The following is a 27,245-nucleotide window of genomic DNA, read 5'->3' as shown; positions in this document are numbered from 1 at the left end:
TGCTCAATATACAGGAAATGATGTGCTCCACTACAGGGACCCATCACTTCCCAATTGTGCCACTCAACTTCAGGTTTTTGCCCACACAAAGGGAAGGTCAAACACACTTTGGCCAACACTATGGTTGGCAGAACTGGCAACATCTCTCAAATTCTATTGTAATCAGTAAGTAAAATTTTAAAGCTGCGGGTCTCCAGGAAAATACATGGACAAAGTAAAGACTAAGTAAAGAGCTCATGCTTGTATACATTTCCATTCAATGAGTTTATTGGGCACCTTAAGGATGGTGATTTCCAGAGTAGTGTTTAAACACCTGTCACCTGCACTGTAGTTGTCATTGGCCTACAGTCCAGGGAGGTAATCAAATGACGCCCACCTGCATGCCCCTGGGGGCTCACACCTGCCAACTTCTGTGGCCTTTACCATTTGATCATGGCAGATCAATGCTCAATGCGTTTGCCAGTTATTGCCTGCACCTTCCTCACGCTGTCAATGTGAAGAATGTACTGCAAACAACTGACAATTTGTAGAGGATTTCTCGCCAATGATCATCAGGGCACTGATGATCATTGCCATGATGATCAATGCCCAGCCTTGCCACCAGTCAGTGCCGCCTATCAGTGGCCATCATTGGTGCAGATCAGTGCCACCTCATCATTGCAGTCTCATCAACAGCTCAGTGAAGGTGAAAACTTACCTGTTTGAAGAATTTGATAAGAGAAAACAAGAGAAACATAGTTTTCCCCATTCCGAGGTGGTTATGTATGTTTATGAACACCAAAAAAACACACAGTAGCCATTAAATATCCCCCAAAACAACCACTATTTGTCTGAAAACAATGTCAGATGAGTACAGTGTTGCCTGACCACAATTGTCATTCAAAGTGTAACAGCATTGAAAGGTGAAAGTTGTCCAGCCCAGGAAGGAATTTTAACTGGCCAGTAGGCAAGTGGTTTAAAAATATCTGTGCTGACACGTCTGCCAGTAATATCTAGTGGGCCCCTCTCCTGACTTGTTTCATCACGTCATCTGGGACATAAGCCCAGTAAAACTTTAGAGGTCAACATCTAGAAATGTAGCTACTCACCCAATTGTAAAGCTTAATGTGATGGCGTCCATTTTACCATAGCTCAAAATGCAGAGGCAAAATCAAAGACATACCAACATTGAGTATTTTTGGAGCCATTTTCCCCAAGCCAAAAAACACAGCCAGATCACAATTAAAAGCACACACAATTGCTAATTTTCCAAGTCACGAATAAGGAATCTCCAGGGGCAAATATTTTTACTGTGTCTTCCCTCCCCCCCCCCAAAACAAAGTAAATGAAATAATGTTTTTGGCCTCTCATGTAAACATGAGGCCAATAATTAGACTGCTTGAGCTTGGCACATCCCATTACTAGCAGGAAGAACTATTCGAGCTTGGCACATCACATTACTAGCAGGAAGATCTATTCCTTTGCCAGGCCTATCCACCCAGATCCTCTGCTTTTAAGTTGCCTTAAACCCAAAAGGCATCATAAAGACTAATTTATTGTTCATTGACAAATACACTATATTGGCAACACTGCTGGGATGCCTTCCTTTCTGCACACATGAACTTGAATGGCATTTCAATCTTAGTCCGTATGGTTCAATATTGAGTAGTCCCGCCATTTGTAGCTCAAAGAGCTTCAAATTGTCTGGAAAGGCTGTTTAATCTTATTGGATATTTTTAGACTGGCACATGAGATAATAATTTTCTTTTTCACACGGAGTTGTCATGAGACCTATGTTTTAAAAGTGATTCAAGGATTTTTGTATGCATTGGTCTTGATCTCTTCAGATCCACAGTTATATCAACAATTCTTTGGGATGCATTTACATGCGTTTGTGCTTTGTAAATATTTTGTGGCACTTTTATATTTGATTAGAGCATTTTGGGTTGGTATTTAAGCCTTTTTGGAATGTTGCCTTAAGAAATGTTATATCTTTGGATTAAATGTTTGAAGGCCAAGGTCTAAAAGCCTGCAGTAGCTTATCGGCATATTGTAGCCATCCTAACACATCTGCCTCCTTGTTTGGCAGGAAAGGTGCCCACTAATTCTCGTGGCCCCTGCTCCTGAGCCTTACCATGCCTCTTTCTACTCCCAAACAGTCTCGTGGCTTGTAGCTGCCAGTGTCCTATTTCTCTGGATAAACTGTTGTGAAAAACATAATGAGCAAACCCTCAAACCTTGAACAAAAATGTCAGATCATACATACAGCCAAACCTTTGTCTGTTGCTAATCATCTTGAAATCTATTTTCAGCTCTTCATGCCCCAGCTGACAGAGTGGGTGAACAATCTGCATCCGGTGTTGGGGTATGGGAACTGCTGTAATTGGGTGGGGATATTCAAATGCATGTTGCATGTGTATTTGTGAAATCTCATGCCCTTTTTTTTTTTTGTGGTGCAGGGACGTTCAGGCACTCCAATAGTTCAGCAAAGTCCGTCACCGACATCTGAACTGCCTCAACGTCAGGTAAGAGATGCTAAAGATGTTATCCATAATGAGTTACCCATTTAGAGTATAACTGTTCCTGGCTGGGCAGGATTTGGCAACGTGATGTGTAACTTACTTTTTTGGGATCATTGCTTAGTCATGAGCTGGAGAGAGTGATATGCATGTGACAATTTAGAATTTTAGCTGTTCACTTTGTCTAAATCCCAATCCAATCACATTACAGACCCAGAAGGTATAAGTCTGGGTAAAGCAGCCAAATCATTTATTTTGGCCAGATGTTCATCCAGTGTAATATGTCAGGGAAAGGCATTTGCCAATACCTGGTCCTAGGGGTGGGACAAGAACATGAGCTAGTGTTTGTTGTCGGATGAGCCCCCTGTCCTACTGTATGCTTGTGCTGTGCGTTAAACACTCTTTGAATAAATTTTTTTGTTTGTTTCTCCTTGAGCCAACATTGGATTCAGCTGGATTGGCACCTTATCCACCTGAACACAGCCCCCTTCTTGTGCTTGGGGAAAGGCTGGTGTCCAATCTGGAGAGATTATTGGAGCAAAGGAGGAATTATAGTCCCCCTCCTGATTTCGAACATTTACTGCAGCTCCAACACTCAACCCTGCTTCGAATTGCCACTGCAGTTGAGACTGCAATCATACAGCAAAATACCACACTACTGCAGGAAAACAATCACCTGCTGCATGACATCCGAGCCTTGTGTCAAGCAGGGCCTGATCAAAATGCACCATCAACCAGCGGCTCACAACCCTTGTATAGTCGTTTGGAGTCAATGCCAATGGTGCTACACAGTTCCCCTGCTGGAAGTGGTGGGGAAGCAGCAGGGGAACTACATATTGAGGTGTCTATTCAGGAGTCACCCACTCTGGAGGAGCCCTATCAAATCCCACCCCAGCCCCTAAATCCCCAGGTGCAGGATCAACCCGTTATCCCTCACACTTCATCTTCCTCACACTCCACTTTGCCCTTTGGCCACACCCCCACTTTCATAGCCCCTCACATTGTTCCTACACACACCACACAATACCACTACCTCCTTTACCAAACCCATTCTACACACTTCAATGCCCCTACCAACACACCCCTCCTAACCACACATTCAACCCCTTCTTCTGTAGTCCTTCCCTCTCACTCTTTCACAGCCCCACAACCAATTTACACCACCATCCAGCACCACTTTAGGTTATCCCCTTCCTCTGCCTCCACCCAATACCCTTTCCCAGGCCCTGGACACCCCCGCCCTCATACCCCCTGCCTTCATACCCCTCCCCCCGCTCTCATACCCCCCCCTCATACCCCTCCCCCCGCAGCACCCGAGGAGCCCGAGGCGCCCAAGCATGACCTCCCCCCCCCGCCTATATTTAAATAAATCTATAATTTTGTTCAAAGTGGCTGAACGTGTCTTGCATATTGTCAAATGTGTTTGGGCTAATAATGTGGAGTTGGTCATGTAGGAAATCCAACACAGGTGTTTTAGGTTTAGTGTTGCGGCCAGTAATTCTAAATAGTTAATGTTGATTGCATCATCAGACCCCAGCCCTTCTCAACAAACTGGTGACCGAAGGACTAGCCAATCTAAAACAGCGCTGTCAAGTGCGTAACAATGCTGCACCCTGCACAAACCTTTCCCAGCTAATGGACCACGCTCTGTGTTCCGCCAGCCTGGGAGCAATTGTTACTGGGTCAGGTTAATGACGCAATTAACCCTTCACATTGCCAACACCTCCTTTTTGCACAGAGAAAGAGGCAACTTGGCAATATCAGCAATACCACTATGATGGTAGCATAAGCATCGGTATACCACTGTCAACGCAGGCAGCGATATACTGAAATTTAAAACACACACAATAGTGCTCTTCAGAGACAGGGGTGCTTATTTTGCATTAAAGAGCTTTAAAAAACAGTTCAACACTTCCAGAAAGTAAGCTTTATAACTAAAAGATCAGAAGGGTGGAAGAAAAATATTTTCAGAAAAAGATGTAGTAGATGAATGGATAGAACAAAGAGAACAGAAGTTTAGAGGGATAAAGTACTTGGCTTTGGGTTAAGCAGATCATGTTTCACTGCCAAAAGGGGCTTATTTCCCAAAGTTCGTTCCTATGTTAAAAGGGAGATTCTACCATTTTCTCTCAAGTCAGCTTGGCTTAACGTCAAGCATCACAGCCTTTATCTAGGAACTCAGCAGGGTGTCTCCCTGAAGCAGAGAGCCAATTGCCTCATTTGTGTGGGTGTCAGGTGGAGACCCAAGCTATGACCAAAAATCACTCATTGATTATATTACGGTTCATAACTTAGCCTGGATACATAGAACATTCTATCCACGAGTAGATTAATACGCACAATCTTCTGCTAAACGTCTACATATGAGATACCTGCTTGGATGCTTAAGGAGATATCCTTTTCTGCTCTCCTGTATATGACAGCTAGGGTGTGTAATATACCAGGCGACTTGTCTTAAAGTGAGCCATCCCAATATGTGCTCCATGTTTGTGTAATTATTTCCTATTTAGAGACATAAAATTATATGTAAAACTGGATTTGGAAAATGTAAGTCTGTTTTACGATTCCTTGGAATGTCTTTTGAAGCTCAGCAATGGTTCGGTTTATGGCTTTATAACCCCTTCTCAAGCAACAGTCTCCCAGACAGAGGGGCGCCAGCTATTAAGGTTTATAGCCATGATGCCCTCTCAATGAGTTTGCTGCCTGTGATCTCTGTAATCATCGAGACCACATGTCACTCAACAGAGAGGGGGGGGGATATCAGAGGAATCGGATTTGGGAGAGAGAGAGAAACAATATGGAGGGGTTTGGAGCAAAATGGATGAGCACGTGCCTCTCTGTGGGCACAATTGCTACAGTTAACACTCCAAAAAACAGCACATATTAAATAACATTTAAAGTTGACACTTCCCAAGGAATTGGTGGTTATACTCTTTGGCCTTTCTGCTGTTTTGACCTGGTGGTGTGTCAAAGAGTTCTAGATGTTCCACATCAAACAAGTTCTCTGCCATATGTAGCAGTTGGGCATTGTCTGCTCTCAATTTGGCTGACCCAGTTGAGCCAAGGATTCTCAGTGGACTCTGTGGGCAAGGCTAACTTTCACAAAAATGGGGCAAAAAATTATTGCAGCTTGCTTGCAAATTGTTGTCTAGCTTTGCTCTTTATGGGATGCTGATTTTAAAGAAGACTCCTGCATCAAACACTTGCCTCCCCCAGAGACTGACACTGCTGTCCAAATACGTTCCCTGGGCTACTACATTGACACACACTATAGAAGAAGTGTGTCAATAGCCAGGCCACCACGTGCAAAACCAGGCCACGACTTACAAACATTAAGCCTGCCAAGGAAAGCTAGAGACACCTAAAAGTTGTGAGAATAAGAAAAAGGACTTTTGTTGTTTGGACTATCATTCTGCTTGACTTACTAGACCCAGACTAAGTTTGCTTTACACACCGTGTTACATCTTGCCTCGAGATTGGTTTGGGAGCATAGGATCTTACGCTGCCTGATTCTAGATGTGTGTGCCTATGGAATTTATGTGCCCAGTTGACACTTGTTCCTCACTTCATTCCCTTCCCACCTCCTGTTGACAAATTGGATCCAAGTGGTGTGTGTTGAGCAGAAAGTCAATTTGTCCCTCTTCTTTGCTGCGGGACATTGCATGTAAGTGGTCTCATCCATAACTGATAGTCCTTCCCAGAGCAGCTTTCAAGTCATGTGGCTTCTGTGTAATGCCAATCCCAATTAGAAATGAGGTGAGGAGTAACATCTTGACAGAGTTGCCCACAGGATCCACCCACACATTATCTACTTGGTTGCACCTCCCCTTTTGCCAGTCTTCACAACTACACTCCACCAAGCTACCTTGAAGTCCCTGGATGGAATGAAGAACTACTCCAAATGTAAACAATGTAACGTGAATGGAGTGTTCTGTGTAAACTCTTGCGGCATTTCACAAACGGCAGCAAACTAAGATTGGGAGTAGCTGCAGACAGCAAGCAGTCAACTTCAATCTTTATATATCCGAGTTTAGGATTGAAGGAGCTGGTTTACCTCTTTGAAACATGCAATCCTAAAGCTGGACTTGCCAGACTTTGTTTGGACATTAACAAAAATTCAAGGTAAGCAAGATTGGCCACTGCAGCTGGAGCTAGCCGTCTACTGCAATGCTTTAGGGACATGCAGATCAGCTCCAACTGCAATGAAAAAGATTGCCTACCTGCAAAGGCTAAAGAAGGCCACAACACAGTCCACTGTCAAATATAAATAACATTTATTTACAAAAACATTAAAACTGCTGGAAATAGGCCACGATGTCTGGCTGGTTCTCGGCTGGCCCCACCTCCAATGCCTGCTCCAGCGTCCCAATACGCTCACACACCCAGCCCATGAGGCCTCTTATGGCTGGGTGTTTGAACACTGTAGAAAAAGTCAGAAAAAATTTATTTGCTGCACTTAAAAAAGGAGACACTTGCTTCCAAACAAACAACAGCATTGAATACTTGTCTAACTTTGTCCATTATCCTGAAAGCACTCTATGCTGTTGTCAACTTATAATTGGAACACAGAGCTTACATCTCTTGCCTGGGAGGATTTCATGGGCCGGGGAGTGAGTTTGGAATCCTTAGGCCTAGATTAGAGAGTTTGCTCACTGACTACAAATATATCTGTGGGCAAAAGCAAAAAGGGCAATCTCATCAGTAAAGGCAACAGATGACTTTGGCACACCTATCTCCTCCACAGAGTTCCCAAAGACATCAATCCTAGATTTCTATTAGCTGCAGAGAGGGGAGGGGTGGGGCCCTACACACATGCTTCTCAGCCAGAGCACAGAGCTGAGCAAATTCTGTGAGCCTATTGGAGCCTAGTGGCCCAACTCCCTCCACACAGGTCCAGAGATTCCTATAGAGCTGGCAGTGTGATTAACCAGGTGTGTCCTTGAAGGGAGGCAGTCCATCTCCCAGGAAGCTGGATGTGTCAGCTGCATCTATTTGTAGTTATTCTTTAAGATAGTGGAGAGACCAGAGTGGAACAAACACTAGTTACTTGGGAAGCAGGTTTTGGATCACTGGAGTGTCAGGTTAGTGCTTGACTATTGTGTCATATTCTTTGTTTATTGCCCTTTCTTAATTAGAAAAACACTTTAATGTATGCCTATGTAGAACAACTCAGCTGTCAGGTCTAAGTGTGAATATTAAGCCCCTATCTGCCTGATGTGTTGTTTAGTGTGAATGTTTTATTTCTTTGTGGGGGGCATCCTATACACAGGATGAGGCCAAACAGTTTAGACAAGGGGGAGCTGAAGCCTTCTACATACGTTACATGTGCATATGTGTAAACAGTTCAGAAACTGACCTTCTGGGATGTCGGCCTCTACATCCAGAGGGGGCTGTAGCTCCCCCATAGCAGGTGGGGCATTGGGAAGTACAACTACATGAAGAGTAACAAAAAAAAGACACAAGAAAAAGTTGCGAGTCCTGACATTTGACAAACACATGGATGTTAAACAGTCACATAGTACAGGCCCCAGGTAGTAAGCCCTAGCCCTACCCAACATAGCAAAGTCCTCTTTCGGTTTGGGTTATTAAACTAGATGGCCAGAAGAGCTTAAGTCCAAATTCATTTGGCCACTTGTTGGCACCAACACTCCAGCAAGCTGCTGATATCCTACAATGTTAACATACTCTTTGGCTGTCCATTGACGATGTTTCAGATCACCTTAGGATGTAACCCAAAGGTCTTCCTTGCCAGTGGTGTGGTGCCAGCATTCCAATGTTGGAGAGGCTTGCTCTTGACAAGAGGAATTGGCTCACACACATCAGCTTAGCTACGCTTACACTACAGTAATAGTGGAAACACTCATTGGTCAGCCCTTGCAGCCATTCCCACTTTCCTTTCTGGGGTCTACAATAGAGTGACTTACATCATCCCAAAGCAAAGGTCACAGGTCGGCAGCAGACCCGAAGCTTCACAGGAAGACGTCACAAGGTCTAAGTCTTTGACAGTCTAGCTGTAAAAGGGCTTAGTCCATACAATATTCTCCTTCCCTATGCCAAAACACAAATGCCCCCTCGAGTGTTAACACATGCACACTGCAAGGTGGCATTTGTAGCTTGGAGCAGATTGGGAATCACAAAAAAAAAAATAAGTTTGGTGGCAGGCTTACCACCCTTTACCCAACACATCTCATGTGACACCCCCACACATAGACACTGTGTAAAAGCAAATATTGTAAAGTTGATCACATTCACACAAATGGGACATACCTGGGTCCTGGGGCTCAAGGGAACTGGAGGGGAGTTGGCCCTCCTCCAATGACTCCACCTCTTCCTCCTCCTCCTCCATCCATTGCCTCCTGGGGGCTCTGGAGTGCAGCCACTCCCTTTCTGAGTGCCAGTTGACTTGAAAAAAACACAAGCAAAAGAGCTCCACATGTCAGTATAATTCGAGGCTTTGTAAACTTGTGATGGATTTGGTAAAATGCCTATTTCGTTTCCTATTGAATATATATATATATACGCTATTTCTATAAGTTTTATAAATATTTACTTTTATACTTTAATACATATGTTGTGTGAATATAAGCCTGCTGGGCTTTGTGGTACTATAAGAAATCCTTGCTTAAGAAATGTCTGCTCACACACACAGACCCCCTCCCACCGTGTGATTTGGGGAAACAAAGGAATGTTTTTCTTCTCTATGAGATAAGACTGAAGAAGATCACACCTATACCATGAGGGAGATTGTTTTCGTGTGGAAATGACCAATCAAAGACTAATATAATGCTTATGCTGTTGTCACATGACTCTTGCATCATTCTGCATATATAAGTTCACTTTCTCATTATAATAAACTAGAAGTGTTCATAGACTGAACTTGTGTGTCAGCGTGAGTCCCTTCCAATGTGCACACATTTCAAAGCTAGCGTCATAAATTAGGACAGGAACAGATAAGCAGTGGACGATTTAAGTCCAAGACTAAAACAGCTGGTGCCGAAACCCGGGACTCCGAGTAATGAACCTGCAGCCAGCCGCCATGAAAAGGCGTTTGGTGTCAGTCAAACTGGACAGGCCGGAAATTGATCACCTCTCGGAGCATGGTAAGCTATATTTTGCTATCTTACCATTGCTTATCCTGTCTTTGTTGTTGATTCATACCTGTGCCTAGTACGGCTGCTAAAGGTCACTAAAGGCAGGTAACCTTGCTTGCCCAGAGTTTATTTAAATATACCTGCATGTGCTTATCTGTTACCTGGGTCTCTGTTGTGTGTTTTTATGTATCAGTCTTGAGGTGGAAGAGGAGTGGACCTACTGAGGGTTTTGACACATAATTTCTCTTGGGTGTGTGGTAACCTTGTGTGTTGACCACAAGAGAGGAGGTGTCGGGTTACGCGTCACTGTAGTGTGACAGCGGGTTGCCGTAACTGTTTGTGTGGGTTACGAAGATTTACTCAGTGATCTGTACTCATAGCCCACCAATATAGACTGCTATGTTATGTCCTAAATGTGTGTCTGTAAGTTAATGTTTGCCGTTCATAACAGAAGGTTGGGGTTTGTTAAGGGTTAAGGAAGGTCTGGACAGCAGCCTGTGAAGTGTCTTAGATTTGTTAGGAAGGACCAGAGACAGGAGGAGATGAGTCAGACGCTGATAAGACCCCTAGAAAGGAATGTTAGCACATGACCTGGTTGCACAGAGGGAGGGGGAGAAGTATGTTAAGGGATTAGTTAAATATTGAAAAGGATTACTGGCATGTCATATTGTGAAGGAAGTGAAGCAGTTAAAAAAAGTTATCTAAAGTAGCGAAAGTTTGTAAGCTGAAGGTCAGGACTGGCATAAATCATTGTAGGAACAGAGAGGAATGTTATGTGAAAAAAGGTTTGCTGAACGTGACAGAAGCTTGGTAAAAAAAAAAAACTGCAAAAGCGTTGCATAAAGGATAGTTGGAAGAAATTCAATAAAATGGCGATTGTATAATGTATCATAAAAGTGAAAATGGAAGCCCTATGATGATAGAATTCAGGACAAAGGAGGGGAGGGACAGCCCTGCCCTTTTGTCTAACGCCTACTTTATTCCTATAACCCCAGCCCAGCCCAGTACACTTCCTGATGGCAGCCATCTTGCTGCTCCTGCTTTGTCCCTTCCTGCCCAGCCCAGTACACTTCCTGATGGCAGCCATCTTGCTGCTCCTGCTTTGTCCCTTCCTGCCCAGCCCAGTACACTTCCTGGAGGTGGCCATATTGGTACATCAAATTAGACAAATGGAAGGCCAACGCCTTGAGTGAGCCGCCTCTACCCAGTGTGTCCGGTCTTACAAGTCAATGGTACATTCTACGTGGCACCGGATGTGCTGAGCAGAATCCCAAGTTGTCTATGGTCCACAGGACCCGAAGATATTGGACGTTTAAAAGGTACCCCCAATTATGGTGGAACTGAAGCCTGGAGCTCCCCTACCCAGGAAACCACAGTACCCACTGAAACCAGCGCAATCCAAGGCCATTTCGAAGTAGGTCAAGTCCCTTGTGGCAAATGGTGCACTCATACCTTGTACCTCTCCATGTAATACACTTTTGTTCCCGATAAGAAAAGAAGACATCCAAAGGAGAACCAGAGAAGTACAGGATGATACAGGACCTCCGAGCAGTGAATGAAGCCACTGTCTTAGAGACACCTATCGTTCCAAATCCCCACACTTTACTCACAGGGGTATCTCCAACAGCAAAGTATTTCACCGTGGTGGACCTGGCAAATGCATTCTCCAGCGTTCCCTTGTATCCTCCCTGCAGATACTTCTTCGTTTTTTTATCCATGAGGGGCAGCAATACACCTGGGCAGTTATGCCACAAGGGGGTGCAAAATTCCCTGAGCCAGTTTGCCAAAGCCATGACCACCATACTGGGCACGTGGCAAAAGGAACATTCGGCAGTGGTCCTTCTTCAATATGTGGATGACTTTTCCTCTGTGCTGATGACCTGCCCACGGCTGAAGAAGCCTCAGAGAGTTTACTATGTTACTTGGCACACCAAGGCTGTAAGGCCTCTAAACCGAAGTTGCAATGGTGCTCTACAACAGTCGTATTCTTGGGCCACTGCCTCTCACATGGAACAAGGCATCTTACGGAGGAAAGAGTTAAGGCCATCCAGAACTTGCCACTCCCTTTAGGCCAGAAGCCATTCCATGCCTTTCTTGGCCTCATATCCTACTGTAGGTCATGGATTCCTGATGCTTCTTGGTTTATGCAACCACTCTACGATGCTCTCAAGTCTGAGCCCTTTCATCTGTCCAAAGAGGCCGCCTCCAACTTTTTGGCTCTAAAACACTTACTTTCTTCAGCCCCAGCCCTAGGTCTACCAGACTACAAGAAACCTTTCAAACTGTTTGTGTCTGAACGCCAAGGCCATGCCACAGGAGTATTGGCCTAGTCCCATGGCGACTGCCTACGACCTGTAGGCTACTACTCATGCCGTTTAGACCCAGTGGCTAGAGGAGCACCGGCATGTCTGCGTGCAGTTTTCGCTGCTCAAGCTCTGCTGGATAAGACCTCTGATGTCGTACTGGGACATGAACTTTTTCTTCTGGCGCTGCATGACATTGCTGCCATTTTAAACCAAGTCCAAGAAGCTCCAACCTAAACATTTGTCCACAGCGAGGCCTCTTAGACTACAGTGTTCCCTCCAATTTCCTGTTAACGTCACTCTCCTACGTTGCCAAACCCTGAATCCGGCCACTTTCCTCCCAATTGCTGAGGGGGGTAATGAAGGTAATGAAGAAAGTGGAGAGGATAATGGAGCCACTGAGCCTCATAATTGTCTTGAAGTGATGAAAAATGGAAATCTTCCATCTTCCCACAGTGAGTGAAACACCTCTGCAGGATCCAGACTTCACTTTCTTTGTTGATGGTTCCAGATATGCAGATGAAGGAGGCAAATATTATACAGGATTTGCGGTCACTACTGCAGACACAGTCCTACAGGCAAGAGCCCTATTACGAACAATATCTGCACAGGGAGCTGAACTTCAAGCACTTACAACAGCATGCCAGGTGGTGGAAGAAAAAAAGGCCAATATCTACACAGACTCCAGATACGCCTTTGGGTGGCCCATGACTTTGGACCCATATGGAAGGCAAGAGGATTTATGACTGCGGCAGGTACGTCCATAAGACATGGAGCAGCCATTGGATGATTGCTGGAAGCACTCCTTCTACCCATTCAAGTGGCTATTCTGAAGGTAAAGCTCATGGGAAAATAAACTCCTCAGAAGCCAAAGGCAATAATCAGGCAAAACGAGCGGCCATGGGATCACCAGAAATGGAAGGAGAGGTGACCGGAGAGTGGGAACCAATATTCATTTTACAGACTTTACCTGTGGACAGAAATTATTTCAAGGAACTCCAAGAAGCAGCAAGTCCAGAAGAAAAAAGAAAGCTGGAGACGGAGAGGAGCTATTTTCAAAGACGGTCTGTTTGAGTGCAACAAGAGGCTTTGTTTACCCAAGAATATGTTTCCAGCTGTAGTCCAGTGGGCACACGGAGCAGCCCATCTGTCAAAGAGCCTCATGAACTCTTTTATCAACAAGTACTATGTAGCGCCTGGAATCACCACATTGACGAACAATTTTTTGCAGAACATGTTCCATCTGTGCACAATGCAATCCGGGACGCACAGAGAAGACACCACAGAAACACTTGGCCAAACCCCTATACCCTTTTCAAAGGATACAAATTGATCATATCCAGATGCCAAAGAGTGGGCGGTTGAGTACACCCTAGTGGTGTTCGACATGTTTTCCAGTTGGCCAGAGGCCTTTGCTGTAACTAACATGACTGCTAAAACAACTGCGAAGAAACTCCTCACTGAGGTTGTAGGCAGATCTGGGCTTCCAGAGGTGATAGAGAGTGACCAGGGCCCCGCCTTCACAGCTTCAGTAACCAAAGAAATATGGGCGGCATTAGGAGTCACTCTGGCGTTCCATACCCCCTATCACCCCCAAAGTAGTGGGAAAGTAGAAAGAATGCTAAAAATAGCCCAAGAGACTGGCATGAGTTGGCCAGACAGTCTGTTTATTGCCCTATTTAGTGTCAGATACACACCAAGAGAGAACACTTCCTATCCCCTTATAAGATTTTGTTTAGCTCAGCCCCCAGATTTGGTTGTTATTTTCCACAACAGTTGCAATTACAATTTGATGTGTTAACTGATTATGTGACTGTATTATTACGTAAATTAACCCGTATCCATGTCCAAGTGTTTTCTCCATTCCAGATTCTGAGTCAGATACAGGAACTCACAGCCTATTACCCGGAGATTGGGTATTAGTAAAGACATTTTGTAAAACATTCTCTTGAGCCAAGATATGATGGTCCATTCCAAGTTCTGCTGACCACAGCCCCTTCTGACAAGGTGGCCAGGAAGAATACTTGGATACACGCCTCCCACTGCAAGAAAGTCCCGAACCCTGAGGGAAAGGCGTCATCTACACCATGACAACTATGTTGTATATCCTTTTTCTTATAAGTCTGACAGAGGCTCAACAGGTGGATATCACTGAAATAGGTGACACCACTATATTTTGGTACAACTCATCCAACACTCATGTAGCTATTTTCACCTTTGATTTCTGTAGTATAGATCCCATGTGGTGCTATGACCATAATCTATATGATCTTGACATAACGAGCATGTTCTGATAGTAGTGACCAGGTATACATATATGTCATGGATTATTACTGGGGACCAAAAGATTAGAATCAGATTGGAAGGGATTTGGACTGGTGAGTATGCTCTTGCAAAGGTCATTATGCCTCTCCACATCCTAGCAGAAAATACCCCTGACCCAACGCCTGGCCGTAGGAGGAAACGAAAAGCTCCTTCTGGTAGTTTTGACCCACATGTGTATACAGATGCCTTTGGAGTCCCAAGGGGGGGGTGCCTAATAAATTTAAAGCCAAAGACCAAGTAAAGCAGGCTTCGAATCCCTGATTCCCATGATAACTGTTAATAAAAATGTAGATTAGATAAATTACATATACTACAACCAACAGAGGTTTGTGAATTACACCAGTTAGCCCCTACATCCTGCATGACATTTCAGAATAGAATGGCTCTGGACATGATTTTAGCAGAAAAATGATAGAAGGAACCGGAACATGTTGTACATATATTCCTGACAATACTGGCTCGAATGGTAAGGTTACTCTGTCTATAAAGAAATTGGAAGATCTGTCAGTTGAGTTGAAAAAGAATTCAGGTATCACAGACCCGTGGGATCAATATTTCAGTTGGATGAGTGGGTGGCAAAAGATACTTGCCCAAATATGGGTCACTGTACTAATAATTCTGATTCTCCTGGTCCTGGTTGTATGCTGTGTTATACCATGTGTGAGGAAATTGATGAGCAAAGCTGTAGATGACAGAACACCTACCTTCCTGAACCAGGAGCAAGAGGATCTCCATATGGTAGATGAAGGAAAACCTTGTACCCCATTATGGTCCCTCTCCGCCAATAGTAATCTCACAATTTTGTAGGGATAGCATCTGACTTCCTTATGTACAAAGTCTGTGGCAAGGGAGGTGATGAAATAGTCATCACTTGTCTAACGTACAGCATAAAAGAGTTCCAAGGTACATAAGGACAGATGAGCTAGGCCAGTGATGGCAAACCTATGGCATGCGTGCCAGAGCTGGCACGCAGAGCCATCTCAGTGGGCACGCCAGGAAGAAGAGGAAGAACGCTCTCTCCTGCGCATCCCAGGGGGCACGCACCGGGCGATCTCCGTGATCGCTGTGTCCTACGGACACAGCTGATCACGTGACATGGTAAAAGGCCAATCACAGCGGCCTTTTACCACGTGATCAGCCGTGTCTATTGACACGCTTATCACCGGGAAATGCAAATGCCGGTTCTCGGCTGCACTTTCCTCACGCTGTCAGATCGTGAGGAAAGTACTGCCGAAAACCGGCAGTTGTCAGAGCAGGGAACGGCACCGATCATCAGGGTCACTGATCATCAGTGCCCTGATGATCGGTGCCCAGCAGTGCCACACACAAGTTCCGCTCACCTGTGCTCAGCAATGCACCCACCTGTGCCCAGCAATGCACCCACCTGTGCCGCCCACCTGTGCCCAGTAGTGCCGCCCACCTGTGCCCAGTAGTGCCACCCACCTGTGCCAACCAGTGCCACCCACCTGTGCCCACCAGTGCCACCCACCAGTGCCCATCAGTGCAGCCCAGCAGTGCTGCCAGTCAGTGCCACCAGTCAGTGCCCTGCGGTTGTGCCAGTCAGTGCCCAGCAGTGCCGCCAGTCAGTGCCCAGCAGTGATGTCAGTCAGTGCCACCTATCAGTGCTGTCTATCAGTACCCATTATCAGTGTCGCCTATCAGTGCCACCAATCAGTGCCGCATATCAGTGCCACCTATCTGTGACACCTCATTAGTGCTGCCCATCAGTGCCACCCATCAATGATGCCCAGCAGTGCCGCCGGTCAGTGCCGTCTGTCAGTGCCTCCAGTTGGTGCTATCAGTCAGTGCCGCTTATCAGTGCCCATCATTTCCTGCATATCAGTGCATCATCAGTGCCTCCTCATCAATGCTCACCAGTGCTGCCTCATCAGTGCCACCTATCTGTGCCGCCTCATCAATGCCCATCAGTGCTGCCTATCAGTGCAGCCTCACCAACGCACATCAAAGAAGAAATATTACCTGTTTGCAAAATTTTAGAATAGAAGCAAAGGAAACCTTTTTATGTTTTTAATTTTTTGCTCTTTTTTCATTTATAGTGCAAAAAATAAAACACCCAGTGGTGATTAAATACCACCAAAAAAAGCTCTATTTGTGTGAAAAAAATGATAAAAACTGCATATGGTTACAGTGTTGCATGACCGCACAATTGTCTTTGTTAAGTGCAACAGCAGTGAAAGCTGAAAATTGTCCTGGGCAGGAAGGGGGTAGAAGTGCCGGGTAGGCAAGTGATTAATTCCAGTGTTGGCACTTTGAAATAAAAAAGTTGGTTTTGTGTTGCAGTTTGGGCACTCGGGCTCAAAAAGGTTCGCCATCACTGAGCTAGGCTTTATAGGGACAGAGGAAAATAGTCATTTTAAGGGGGGACTGTGATGGATTTGGTAAAATGCCTATTTCGTTTCCTATTGAATATATATATATACGCTATTTCTATAAGTTTTATAAATATTTATTTTTATACTTTAATACATATGTTGTGTGAATATTTTCTGCCTGCTGGGCTTTGTGGTACTATAAGAAATCCTTGCTTAAGAAATGTCTGCTCACACACACAGACCCCCTCCCACCGTGTGATTTGGGGAAACAAAGGAATGTTTTTCTTTTCTATGAGATAAGACTGAAGAAGATCACACCTATACCATGACGGAGATTGTTTTCGTGTGGAAATGACCAATCAAAGACTAATATAATGCTTATGCTGTTGTCACATGACTCTTGCATCATTCTGCATATATAAGTTCACTTTCTCATTATAATAAACTAGAAGTGTTCATAGACTGAGCGTGAGTCCCTTCCAATGTGCGCACATTTCAAAGCTAGCGTCATAAATTAGGACAGGAACAGATAAGCAGTGAACGATTTAAGTCCAAGACTAAAACAAACTTAAGAGTTTACTACAAACACACACACTGTTAAAACCAAGCATTACATTCTCTCAGACTTGAAGTACAAGGTGCAGACTAACTCCAGCTAAGTTTCGATAGTGTATGACCCTAGGGAGCCATGGATGTCCAAGAAAGTCGAACGTGAAATTCTGGCTCATGAACGTCCAAATAGAAGAGGGTGCACTCATGAAAATGAACAAAGTCCAATCTTTATGTCGGATATTGTAAGGGGTTGTGGTGTTAACAGCCACTGTGCCCTTAGCTGCAACCTTTTCAAAGGTTGACACAAGGGAAAGGCCTTAACCTTTGGATATTCAAAGACACACAACTCAGAACACTTCTCAAACACTAATAGCCGAGAAGCTCCTCAGAGATAGACTCTCCCACCCCTCTGCTAGTGTATTTTGGGGGCACATATCCTGTGTTGGATGGTCATTGTAAACTTAGTCAAAAGGCCAAAGTTTCTTGCAGCATGAAAGCCCCACTGCTTGGCATCCTCCTGAGGCTCTAAAAATACTGACCTGCTGCCAATTATCATCCCATGCTGTGCTAGAGAGCAGAACTTGGTCTCCAAAAGGTATTGATGTGTACAGGCCTACACATATTGAGCTAATAACTGCCTGGCCACTACACTAGAATCCACATTGGAAGCTGTATTCTCAAAACTGCTTGACCATGTGTGATAAGAAAGCAAGCAATATTACTTAAAGTCTTACTAAACCCACAACAGTCAAAGCAGTGTAAATATGCAGTAAATCATCCTTGTTATACTCGCTGTGTTAATTAAGGGGTTAATACTCTGTCTTGTGTAAGAAGGCTGTTTGATCCTGTCTTCTCTGCCCCTCCTCTTGCTGAAATGACCAACTGATACAGACTGAATCCGTAATCACATGCACATGCTCAGTTTGCTGTGCATTGCTATACTTTTTGGGAGTTGGTTTGGGGAGGGTGCATGTGATCAGCACAGGGCCAATCAGCACTGTTCACATAGAGGGCCAGAAGATTCACACCATCCTAGAGCAGACAGAAAAATACTCAAAGTTTAACAGAGCTCTGCTGAAGTCACAAGACTGCTCTAACTGCTGATGATAAAAGGCATTTAGCTTTTTTTATGGCCTTAAATACTTGCACTGCCATGTTCTGTTTTATTGCGGGAGACCAGACAGAGTGAATTCTGGGTACAGGGAGAGCGGATATAGTCAATGCAGGGTCTGTGTAGACCAGATAGAGTGAATGCGGGCTTCGGGGTTTAGTTACACTCTAAGCCTGACATACATAGATTAAAAGGGAAGTCCAGCCCAAGATTTTTGGACTGTACCTCTCCTGTGGATTACAGAAGTGTAGTTCATTTGGCACTCCTGCGACACATTTTCAGGGGACAGCTGCATTCTATTCACTGAAGTCACACAGCATGGCCAGACTGGATCAAGATCACGACTTTCAAGTAATGATATACTGCAGACTCCGGAGCAGCAACTGGATCAGCCTAGCCACGAATAACAAAGAGTTTTAGCCTGCCAGTGCCTCCCCCTCCACAGCACAGTAAGTGCTGGGGGGTTGAGCTGACAGCAAACATGTGATTGCAGATGTCACAGCGTGCCTGAACTCCCAGAAACCCCCACCCCCTCCTGGTGCCTGTGTCCCCTCACCCACCCCCTTCTCATCCTGTAGCAGCCTTTGAAGTTGGGCTGCACAGGATGAGAAGTGTCACTTCTCCCCCCCTGCTGCTTGTCACTTCCTCCCATCCTGCAAAGCCCCATGGGAGGAAGGTGACCCCCTGTGGCGGGAGTCACACCTCTCCTGGCCATACAGCCAGGAGAGGGATAGCCTCCCACCAGGGGGTTCCGGAGCAGGGCTGCCGTCCTATCGCTGCGCGCCCCCCCCGGAGGCTCTAGCACAGGTGTGAGGTTTCCCGCACCTGCACCCGCTGGAGACAAAGAGAGCAAGGCCCCTGTCAAGAGGGCGTGCCACATTGCCCGAGCAACACAGCGCTGGGCTGCACGTTGCCAGGACAACAGGGAGCCGACGCAGGATTCTCCCGGGTGTTTTGTCTGCTGCGAAGCTGCTGGGAGGTCTGCGCTGAGGTGAGACCCCCGCAGCCACTCTGCATAATACTCTGGGGATACCAGGATTATTAGCCGCTGAACACTCTGCTAATACTCGGGGCTCAGGAGGAGTACCAGCTGCTACACTGCCTAATACTGTGAGGCCAGGATTGCACGTGTTGCAGTGTGCTGTAGAAGTGGACCCTCTCCTGTGTGCTGATAAGTGTCGCCCCCTGTTGTAGGCCGCTGTGAGCCAGGAAAACCCCTGCCGGAACTGTGAGTGTTTCTGCCCCTGTTTTCCCCCCTGTATGGAAGGGCTGTGAACTCTCCCTCCTTTCCCTTCCCTGCCTGGATTACAATTTAACAGAGACTCTAAGTTTGCCCTTCTTGGGGCCAAATTACAATATTTTGGGGAGCCATCCCTGCTCTTCCCCTGCCCCGAGAACTTGGACGCTACCTTCATACCCAAATTGAGTGACTGTCCTAATTCAAGAAAGCATTGTGTGTTTATCATCTGCTCTGTGTGTTTGGTCCTGCCTACGCTCCATCACAGAAGAGTTACCACCCTTACAACCTAGGGGGGACAGATGAAGTATTGGACCAATGCTTCAACCACCTAGGTAAGTTGCAGTAGTGGAAACAAAAACAAGGCCGACTTAGATAAGAAACTACAGTCCAGCCAATATTAAGCAGTCAAATTAGCCTACAGCTATGGTCAGCATGATTGTACAGAAGGTAAATCACCAAACACATTGAAGGTACTTACAGTGGACCTGAGGGGGTGACTACTCCTCCCTCTGCTCTTCCTCCAGCTCACCCTCTTCCAATATGGCTGGAGCTACACAAACAACAAGAAAGAACAAAACCAACACATTGCAAACATCAAATTGACATAATGCACACAGAGAACAGGCATGCACATCCAAGGCACTTACAGTGAGCTGGAGGTAAGGGGACCTCCTGCTGCGGGACAAATTCTGGAGGTGGCTGGTGGGCCTCCTCCTCCGGAGAAAACCTTGCTTGAACTACACAAACAAGAAAGGACAACAATAACCCCTTTGAGAGAGCCAAGGACAACAAGGAACACAGAGAACAGACAAGCACATTCAATGAACTCACAGTGTGCCTCAGAAGAGGGATCCTCCTCCTCTCCCTCTTCTGACATGGCTGGTGGTGCTACATAAACAACAAGATAGAACAGAACACATTGCAGACATCAAAGTTACATAATGCACAGAGAGAATAGGCAAGCACATCCAAGACACTTACAGTGAGCTGGAGGTGAGGGAGTCTCTGGCAGCACAGGCGACCGTGGAGACAGGGGTGGTGGTGATGGTGGTGGTGGTGATGGTGATGGTGGTGGTGGTGATGGTGGTGGTGGTGATGGTGGTGGTGGTGGTGCCACCGCCGCCTCCTCCTCCTCCACTGTAGGCAACCTTGCTGGTACTACACAAACAAAAAAGAAGAAGAAGAAGAACAACAACAACAACCCCTTTGAGAGAGCCAAGGACAACAAGGAACACAGAGAACAGACAAGCACATTCAATGCACTTACAGTGAGCCTGAGAGGATGTGCCCTCCTCCTCATCCCCCTCTTCCAACATAGCTAGTGCTACATAAACAACAAGATAGAACACAACAAACACATTGCACACATCAAAGTTACATAATGCACACAGAGAACAGCCAGTCACATTCAAGGCACTTACATTGGCCCTCCTCTTCACTGTCTTGTTCTACAAAAAGAATAACACAGAACTGGAACATTACTAACCTAAAAACATGGCAGAAGTTTAGTCATTTCTCACAAACCTGTGTGCCAAAGCTAAGGCCACAGGGCTGAATGACAACTGTCCATTTCCTGGTGTCAGGCCACACATACAGGCACAATTGCGTTTGTGTCCCTAATTTGTTGTGTTTTGACTTTGGATGTACATCCACTGGGGCAGACTGCATCATTTTCCACAACTTTGTCCACCGCACTACAGCAGATAGCAAATCATGGTAGGAGGATGATTTGTTAATCTTGTTGATCATGCATTTGCTATGCAATGACATGATCACAATGTCAATTTAGATAGTAGGAACTCTTGGATGTCCTAATAGGATTGGACCACACTTATCACATGGTATTTGGACCAATCACAGCACCCTGGTCAATATGATTGGCTGTAGACTATATATACCAGATCACCAAAAAGGCCACATGGCAGTAATGTAAGCAAGTCAAGACAATGTTAAACATTTCCGTTAGAATGATTCCCAATGTAAGGACAAGCCAAGATTCTGAAATTCCCCCATCCCCAAAACTAACCAGAAATCCCCCCAGATGTCCCCTCTCTATAATACTGTATTTATGTGTTAATGTGTTAATAATAACGTACTATGCATTGTAGAATATTTCTCATGTTCTGTCATTTTATGGGGCCTCACCAAATGAGATTGGCTGTACATTATGGATTTGCTTTTTAGTCCAAAATATTCCATAATTTGTATACTCTGCAACTTTCAAACAGCATACATAACATACAAATATTGTAATTTAATGGGTCAAAAGAAGTCCAATTCTGTCAAATGTATAAACAAAATGTTATGACTGCGATTTTGATGGGATATGTTTGTGAACATCTAAGCCATAATATTTTTAGGCAAAAATCCCGCATCACAAACAAACAGCCATTGGGGATCAAATGACACCAAACACAGCTCTATTAGTGATTAACAAAAGGTTCTTGTCACAGTTCCCCTCCAGCCTGCTGTCCCTTCCTCCCCCCTTGCTCTCCTTTCATCATCCTCCCTCTCTTCCCCTTGCAGATTCCTAGGGTCCTGCACAAGCCTACATCAAAGGCTGTTCAGGAGGGGAGGAAACACCCACTGTGGTGCGGGTAGCACCTCTCCTCGGCAAAGCTGCCAAGGAGTCGGCTACCCCGCTGGGCCCGAATGGCACAGGCTGCCGGGGTGTCCCTGCGTGCCCCCCGGTGGGCACAGCGCAGCCACGAGGCTTCCCACACTCTGCGGGCGCCAGAGACAAAGGCCATGCTCCCTGAGCACGGCCCCAGTGAGCGGGGCGTGCCTTGTTGCCCCGGCGACCTGACGCTGGGCTGGCCATTGCCAGGACAACCGGGAAGCATCCTGCTCTGGCTTAAGAAGACTGGAGCAGGACCCAGTCCACTGTTGGTCCCCGGTATGTCGCCATGAGCAGCTGTTGGGAAGTCTGAGCTGAGGCCAGACCTCCCCAGCTCCAAGAACCCACTGAGTACTCTGCTGATACCTGGGGGGCTAGAGGTGCTTGCTATCTGCTGTGTGCAAGGGTACTCCTGCCTGCTACCTGCTGTGTGCCCGAGGATACTCCTGCCTAAACCGTGAATGCCCCAATCCTCCTGTCTGAACTACCCCCCTGGATCCCCCGATTTTCCCTGCCTGTACTGTCCCGTGGAACTCTCATACATTTTTTGCCTGGATTGCCCCATTGAACCTCCCTATTACTTTTGCAGGAGCTGCCTGCTTGGATTAATACATGCTTGGGCCATCGCTACACAAATTGCCCTATCATGGGCTGAATTACAATTGTTTGGAGCTACTCCCCTCTCCTCCCCCATTTTGGGTACCCGGATGCTAAATTCCTACCCTGATTGAGTGCTTTCCATATAACAATAACGCTTGGTGTGTTTAGCATCCTCCGTGTGTTCTGTCCTGCCTACGCTTCCGTCACAGTTATCATGTCATTTACAAGCAATGTGTGTGGCATTAATGTACAATTGACAGTCAGTGGAGATCAGTGTGGAGAAGCCAACAATGGTAAAGTCATGAGGTCCAAGCTTCTAGAGCTTGTGCTTACCTTCCACAATGCGGAGTCTCCGCAGGGGATGCCCCGCCTGTGGTTGGAAAAAGTGGACAGTGGCTGTCCTCCTGTGAGGCTTTTTTGCCAAGCAGACCACCGCCTGGCGCCCATCAGCTGTGGCTAGAACAAGTCAACAAAGACAACATTATTGCCAAACAAATTCAGAATGAATGTAGCAAAACATTTTTCACAATACAAAACTGAAAGTAAACTTTTTAATAACAACTTGACTTACCAGAGATTCGGCGGGCAACCTTTTTCAAAAATTGCGGGTTGTGCCGCTTCACATCGCTCCAACTGTGCTGGATTTGCAGCACAGTGGAGCGGTGGTGGAATTTCTGCCACAGCCGATGTTTGATGTGGCGCACGATGGTCTGCTTGGCAAAATTCGAACAGCCACCGTCATACTTGCGTAACAGCAGAACCTGTGGGTGACGGTCAAGAATTTAAATGTGAGAGGTTTGTGTAATCAAACATACCAAATATCAGACACAAAGCAGGGGATAATAGTCCCAAAAGGCAAGCTAAAACATGAACTATATCTACATGTGTGTGTGTATACACATACATACGTACATACAATATAATTGTATTGTATTGTTATTTTCAATGCATTCTCACCTGAGCAATGCATAATTGTTGGTAGAATTGCATAATTGTTGGCAGAATTGCACAATTGTTGCAGCACTTCTAAATTGTGCTCAGATGGTCTTTAAATACGCATTGTGCTCTTGTGTGCCATTCATTGTTAATGGCACCCCAAGTGCTGTTAGCAAACATGCATTTTGCTGCACATTTTGGCATTTAACAAATATGCTAGGCACGCACCTAAATGAGCATTGAAAGAAAACACAACACTCCATGGGCACAAAAGGGCAATTTATGCTTGTTTGGACATTTGAATTCTCATTGTGGTGTATTTTGTAATCCACTTTGTTGGTGCTTTTTGGTCATTAGATATGTTTTGTAAAACGTTGTTTGAAATTTGGATGTGCATGTTTGTCTTGTTTGAGCCTGTATTTTGGATTATTTTGTAACAGCATTTTTGTGTGTGTTCTGGCCACACATGCAAAATGCATGTCATTTTGGCTGGGACATTATTTGGTTAATTTTCACCACAAAGTTGAATGCAGATGTGCAGTTTGCCAAAGTATACGTACAAAACAACACCAAAAATAAAATCAAAAATACACTTTCCACAAATGCAAACACACATGTTTTGACCCCAAAAACACCTGTTAAAATCACCTGTGGCCAAGTGTGCACTCAAGTGCCTAAAGCAAAACAGGTTGTGTTGTAGCCGTCTCTGCATTGGGTTTTGCGCTGTTTTTTGTTTCTTATGTATTTTTTGTGCCTTACTGTTTTCATTTTTGTTGCTAGGCAGATGTAAAACGGCAAAACGCAGACAACATGAAATATGTTCTTGTCTGCAGTGTTTCCATTTAAGTATTTTGACAAAAACATGACACTTTTGGAGTTCCAAAAAGGCTCTGACCTTTTCCCAAAAAACAAGCCATGTGAAAAAGCACATGTGTAAACATATCCCATAGGAAATCATCTTAAAGCGGAGCTCCATCCAAAAGGGGAAGTTCCGCTTTAAGGAATGCTCCCCCATTCCCCCTTAACGATTGGCACCCTTGGGTAGCGGGTCCCCAAATTTGACAGGTACACGCTCCTACTTCCGGTACGATCGCCTAGACGTTTAGAAACGGAAGGTGTCCTCCCTCCTTGTAGTCTTTGGGAACATTTGACATGTGACCATTCATGAAGCGCAACTCTACTCACACATGCACAGTGGGTAGCCGGCTGTGAAGCCGCAAGCTGTCACAGCCGGGTTCCCACAGTGAAGATGCCGTCCTCCTGGAACCCAGGACAGCCGGTGAAAGAAGCTGCGGGGGACACACCACATGACCGAGGGAAAGGTAAGCGGCTGCTTTTTAAAAGTCAGCAGCTACCGTTTTTGCAGCTGATGACTGTTATTTTTTGATAGGTGGAGTGTAAATCCGCTTTAAATGTACTATACAGCATTTCTGACAAACGCGGCTTAAGATATGGTGTGGCCCTAGGGTCAATGTGTGTTTAGAATACTTCCAAAATGCACATACATAAACACTACATCCAAATGCATGTTCCATTTCTATAGCATGTTAAACAGAAGAATAACGCACTTGTTAACATGTTAACATGCGCAAGTAAAAGTAGACAAAATACACATACTTTTATTCTGGCTTCACATACATGCATTGTGGTCTAACACCGCACTCCTGGGCAAATCACATGCAATTTGTGTGCGTTGCAATTAGAGACAAACATTTTGCACACCTCAAATTGCACCGCATCCGGGCCAGAAATGTGCAGGACCCTTTTCCAGGGTATGCACATGGGTGTGACTAGGCATGCGATCCAATTTGGCAAATCGCAATACGCTTTGTGTACCAATTTTGGTGTGTTGTTAACTTCACCTAGAAAGCCGCAGCAGGTGGCATGAAGGGGTTGCGGTTGTGATGCGGTGCAGCGCTTGCACAGAAAACACTGCAAATTTCACATCGCATCTGTGTGAAACCAGAATGTGCCAATATGTGGCTTGACAAAGCACAGTGGTCAGTGCAGATTATTTTCAATCCATGTTTTTTTACACTTTTCATTCACTGGTTTAACTCAGGTGATCGTTGATCACAATTATCTCCAGAGATCACATGCAGCCCCTCAACCATCTACACATATCTCTGGAAATCTATACAGATCTCCTTGAAAAAAAGTCTCCTCTCTTCTTCGGAAAACAATTGTCCTCCACCTCATAAACAGGGGGACAGAGAAGACTTCTTGATAACTAAAATCAGATTAATTATCTGTGCTTCATAAACATACACCAATACTGCATATGCATTGTACTGTCGAAGGCATTGCACACTAACGCATTGCACACTAGAAATGTCAAATGCATTAGTGTGTACAGTGCATGAGTGTAAAATGCTTTAGTGCACACTGCAGTGTACAACGCATTGCACACTGTAATACACAGTACAATGTAATACCGTGTACACCCACACATTGTAGACTGTAATGCACTGTACACTGTCATGCAGGATAGAGCAATGCATTGCACACTGTGATACCGTGTACACCCACACATTGTAGACTGTGATGCACTGTACACTGTCATGCAGGATAGAGCAACGCATTGCACACTGTGATACCGTGTACACCCACACATTGTAGACTGTTATGCACTGTACACTGTCATGCAGGATAGAGCAACGCATTGCACACTGTGATACCGTGTACACCCACACATTGTAGACTGTGACGCACTGTACACTGTCATGCAGGATAGAGCAACGCATTGCACACTGTGATACCGTGTACACCCACACATTGTAGACTGTGATGCACTGTACACTGTCATGCAGAATCCAGCAACGCATTGCACACTGTAATACACTGTAATACCATGTACACCAACACATTGTAGAATGTAATGCATTATACGCAGTATACATGTCCAGATATTCAAAGATTAGCCACGAAGGCCTAGCTGGTTACCTATTTGGCGACCGCAGATAGCCGAATAACGCTACACTGCATCCAGGCAGCTCTGGGAGGGCGTCATATCACATCCTGGCAGAACGCACTCTCCGTGATTGCTGTGTCCTAAGGACACAGCTGATTACATGATATGGTAAAAGCCAATCACAGTGGCTTTTTACCATGTGATCAGCCATGTCCAATGACACGCTGATCACCGGGAAATGCATTTGCTGGGTCTTGACTGCACTTTCCTCACGCTGTCAGAATGTGTGGAAAGTACTGCCAAGAACCAGCAGTTATCAGAGCAGGGGTCTGCACCGATGATCAGTGCCCACCAGTGCCACCCAACAGTTCCGCCCACCTGTGGCCAGCAGTGCCACCCACCAGTGCTGCCTCATCAACGCACATCAGTGTTGCTAAATTACCGGTTTACCAAATGTTATAATATAAACAGGCTTTTGTTCATTATGAGCTATTTTGTTGTTTATCGAGCAAAAAGTAAAACACACAGCAGCAAGTCAATACCACCCAAAGAAAGCTCTATTTGTGTGAAAAAACTGATATAAATTTAAGATGGGTACAATGTGGCATGACCGCACAATTGTCATTCAAAGGGTAACAGTGCAGAAAGATGAAAATTGGCCAGGACAGGAAGGGGGTATGAGTACCCAGTAGGCAAGTGGTTAATATCATTGACCCATCAATACCCAG

At 45.4% G+C, this 27,245-nt stretch overlaps 1 protein-coding gene across 2 annotated transcripts in view; it reads right to left on the bottom strand.

Annotated features, from left to right (window-relative positions):
• The window catches only part of LOC149469309 (uncharacterized), a 40,900-nt gene extending 16,566 nt beyond the window's left edge, over nucleotides 1-24,334 (bottom strand). Inside the window, exons 1-11 of one of the 2 annotated variants that reach the window (XM_089669415.1) lie at nucleotides 23,242-24,334; nucleotides 23,004-23,126; nucleotides 20,875-20,901; nucleotides 20,721-20,777; nucleotides 20,435-20,611; nucleotides 20,285-20,341; nucleotides 20,101-20,190; nucleotides 19,932-20,003; nucleotides 8,766-8,900; nucleotides 7,855-7,929; nucleotides 6,769-6,918 (exon numbers count right to left, since the gene is read on the bottom strand). In XM_089669415.1, coding sequence (XP_089525541.1) covers nucleotides 19,951-20,003; nucleotides 20,101-20,190; nucleotides 20,285-20,341; nucleotides 20,435-20,611; nucleotides 20,721-20,769 — 426 coding nt within the window. In that variant the 5' untranslated portion in view covers nucleotides 20,770-20,777; nucleotides 20,875-20,901; nucleotides 23,004-23,126; nucleotides 23,242-24,334 and the 3' untranslated portion in view covers nucleotides 6,769-6,918; nucleotides 7,855-7,929; nucleotides 8,766-8,900; nucleotides 19,932-19,950. Of the gene's footprint in view, nucleotides 1-6,768; nucleotides 6,919-7,854; nucleotides 7,930-8,765; nucleotides 8,901-19,931; nucleotides 20,004-20,100; nucleotides 20,191-20,284; nucleotides 20,342-20,434; nucleotides 20,612-20,720; nucleotides 20,778-20,874; nucleotides 20,902-23,003; nucleotides 23,127-23,241 lie in introns of those variants that run through there. The other variant, XM_089669413.1, reaches the window with a different exon arrangement.
• Nucleotides 24,335-27,245: the final 2,911 nt, after the last annotated feature.

This window comes from Staurois parvus, unplaced genomic scaffold, assembly GCF_062004578.1.
Source record: "Staurois parvus isolate SC_StPar_1 unplaced genomic scaffold, SC_StPar_1.0 ptg000075l, whole genome shotgun sequence".
Lineage (NCBI taxonomy): Eukaryota > Metazoa > Chordata > Amphibia > Anura > Ranidae > Staurois > Staurois parvus.
Note: the sequence above shows the minus strand (reverse complement) of the source record. Positions and strands in the feature narration are given on the sequence as shown.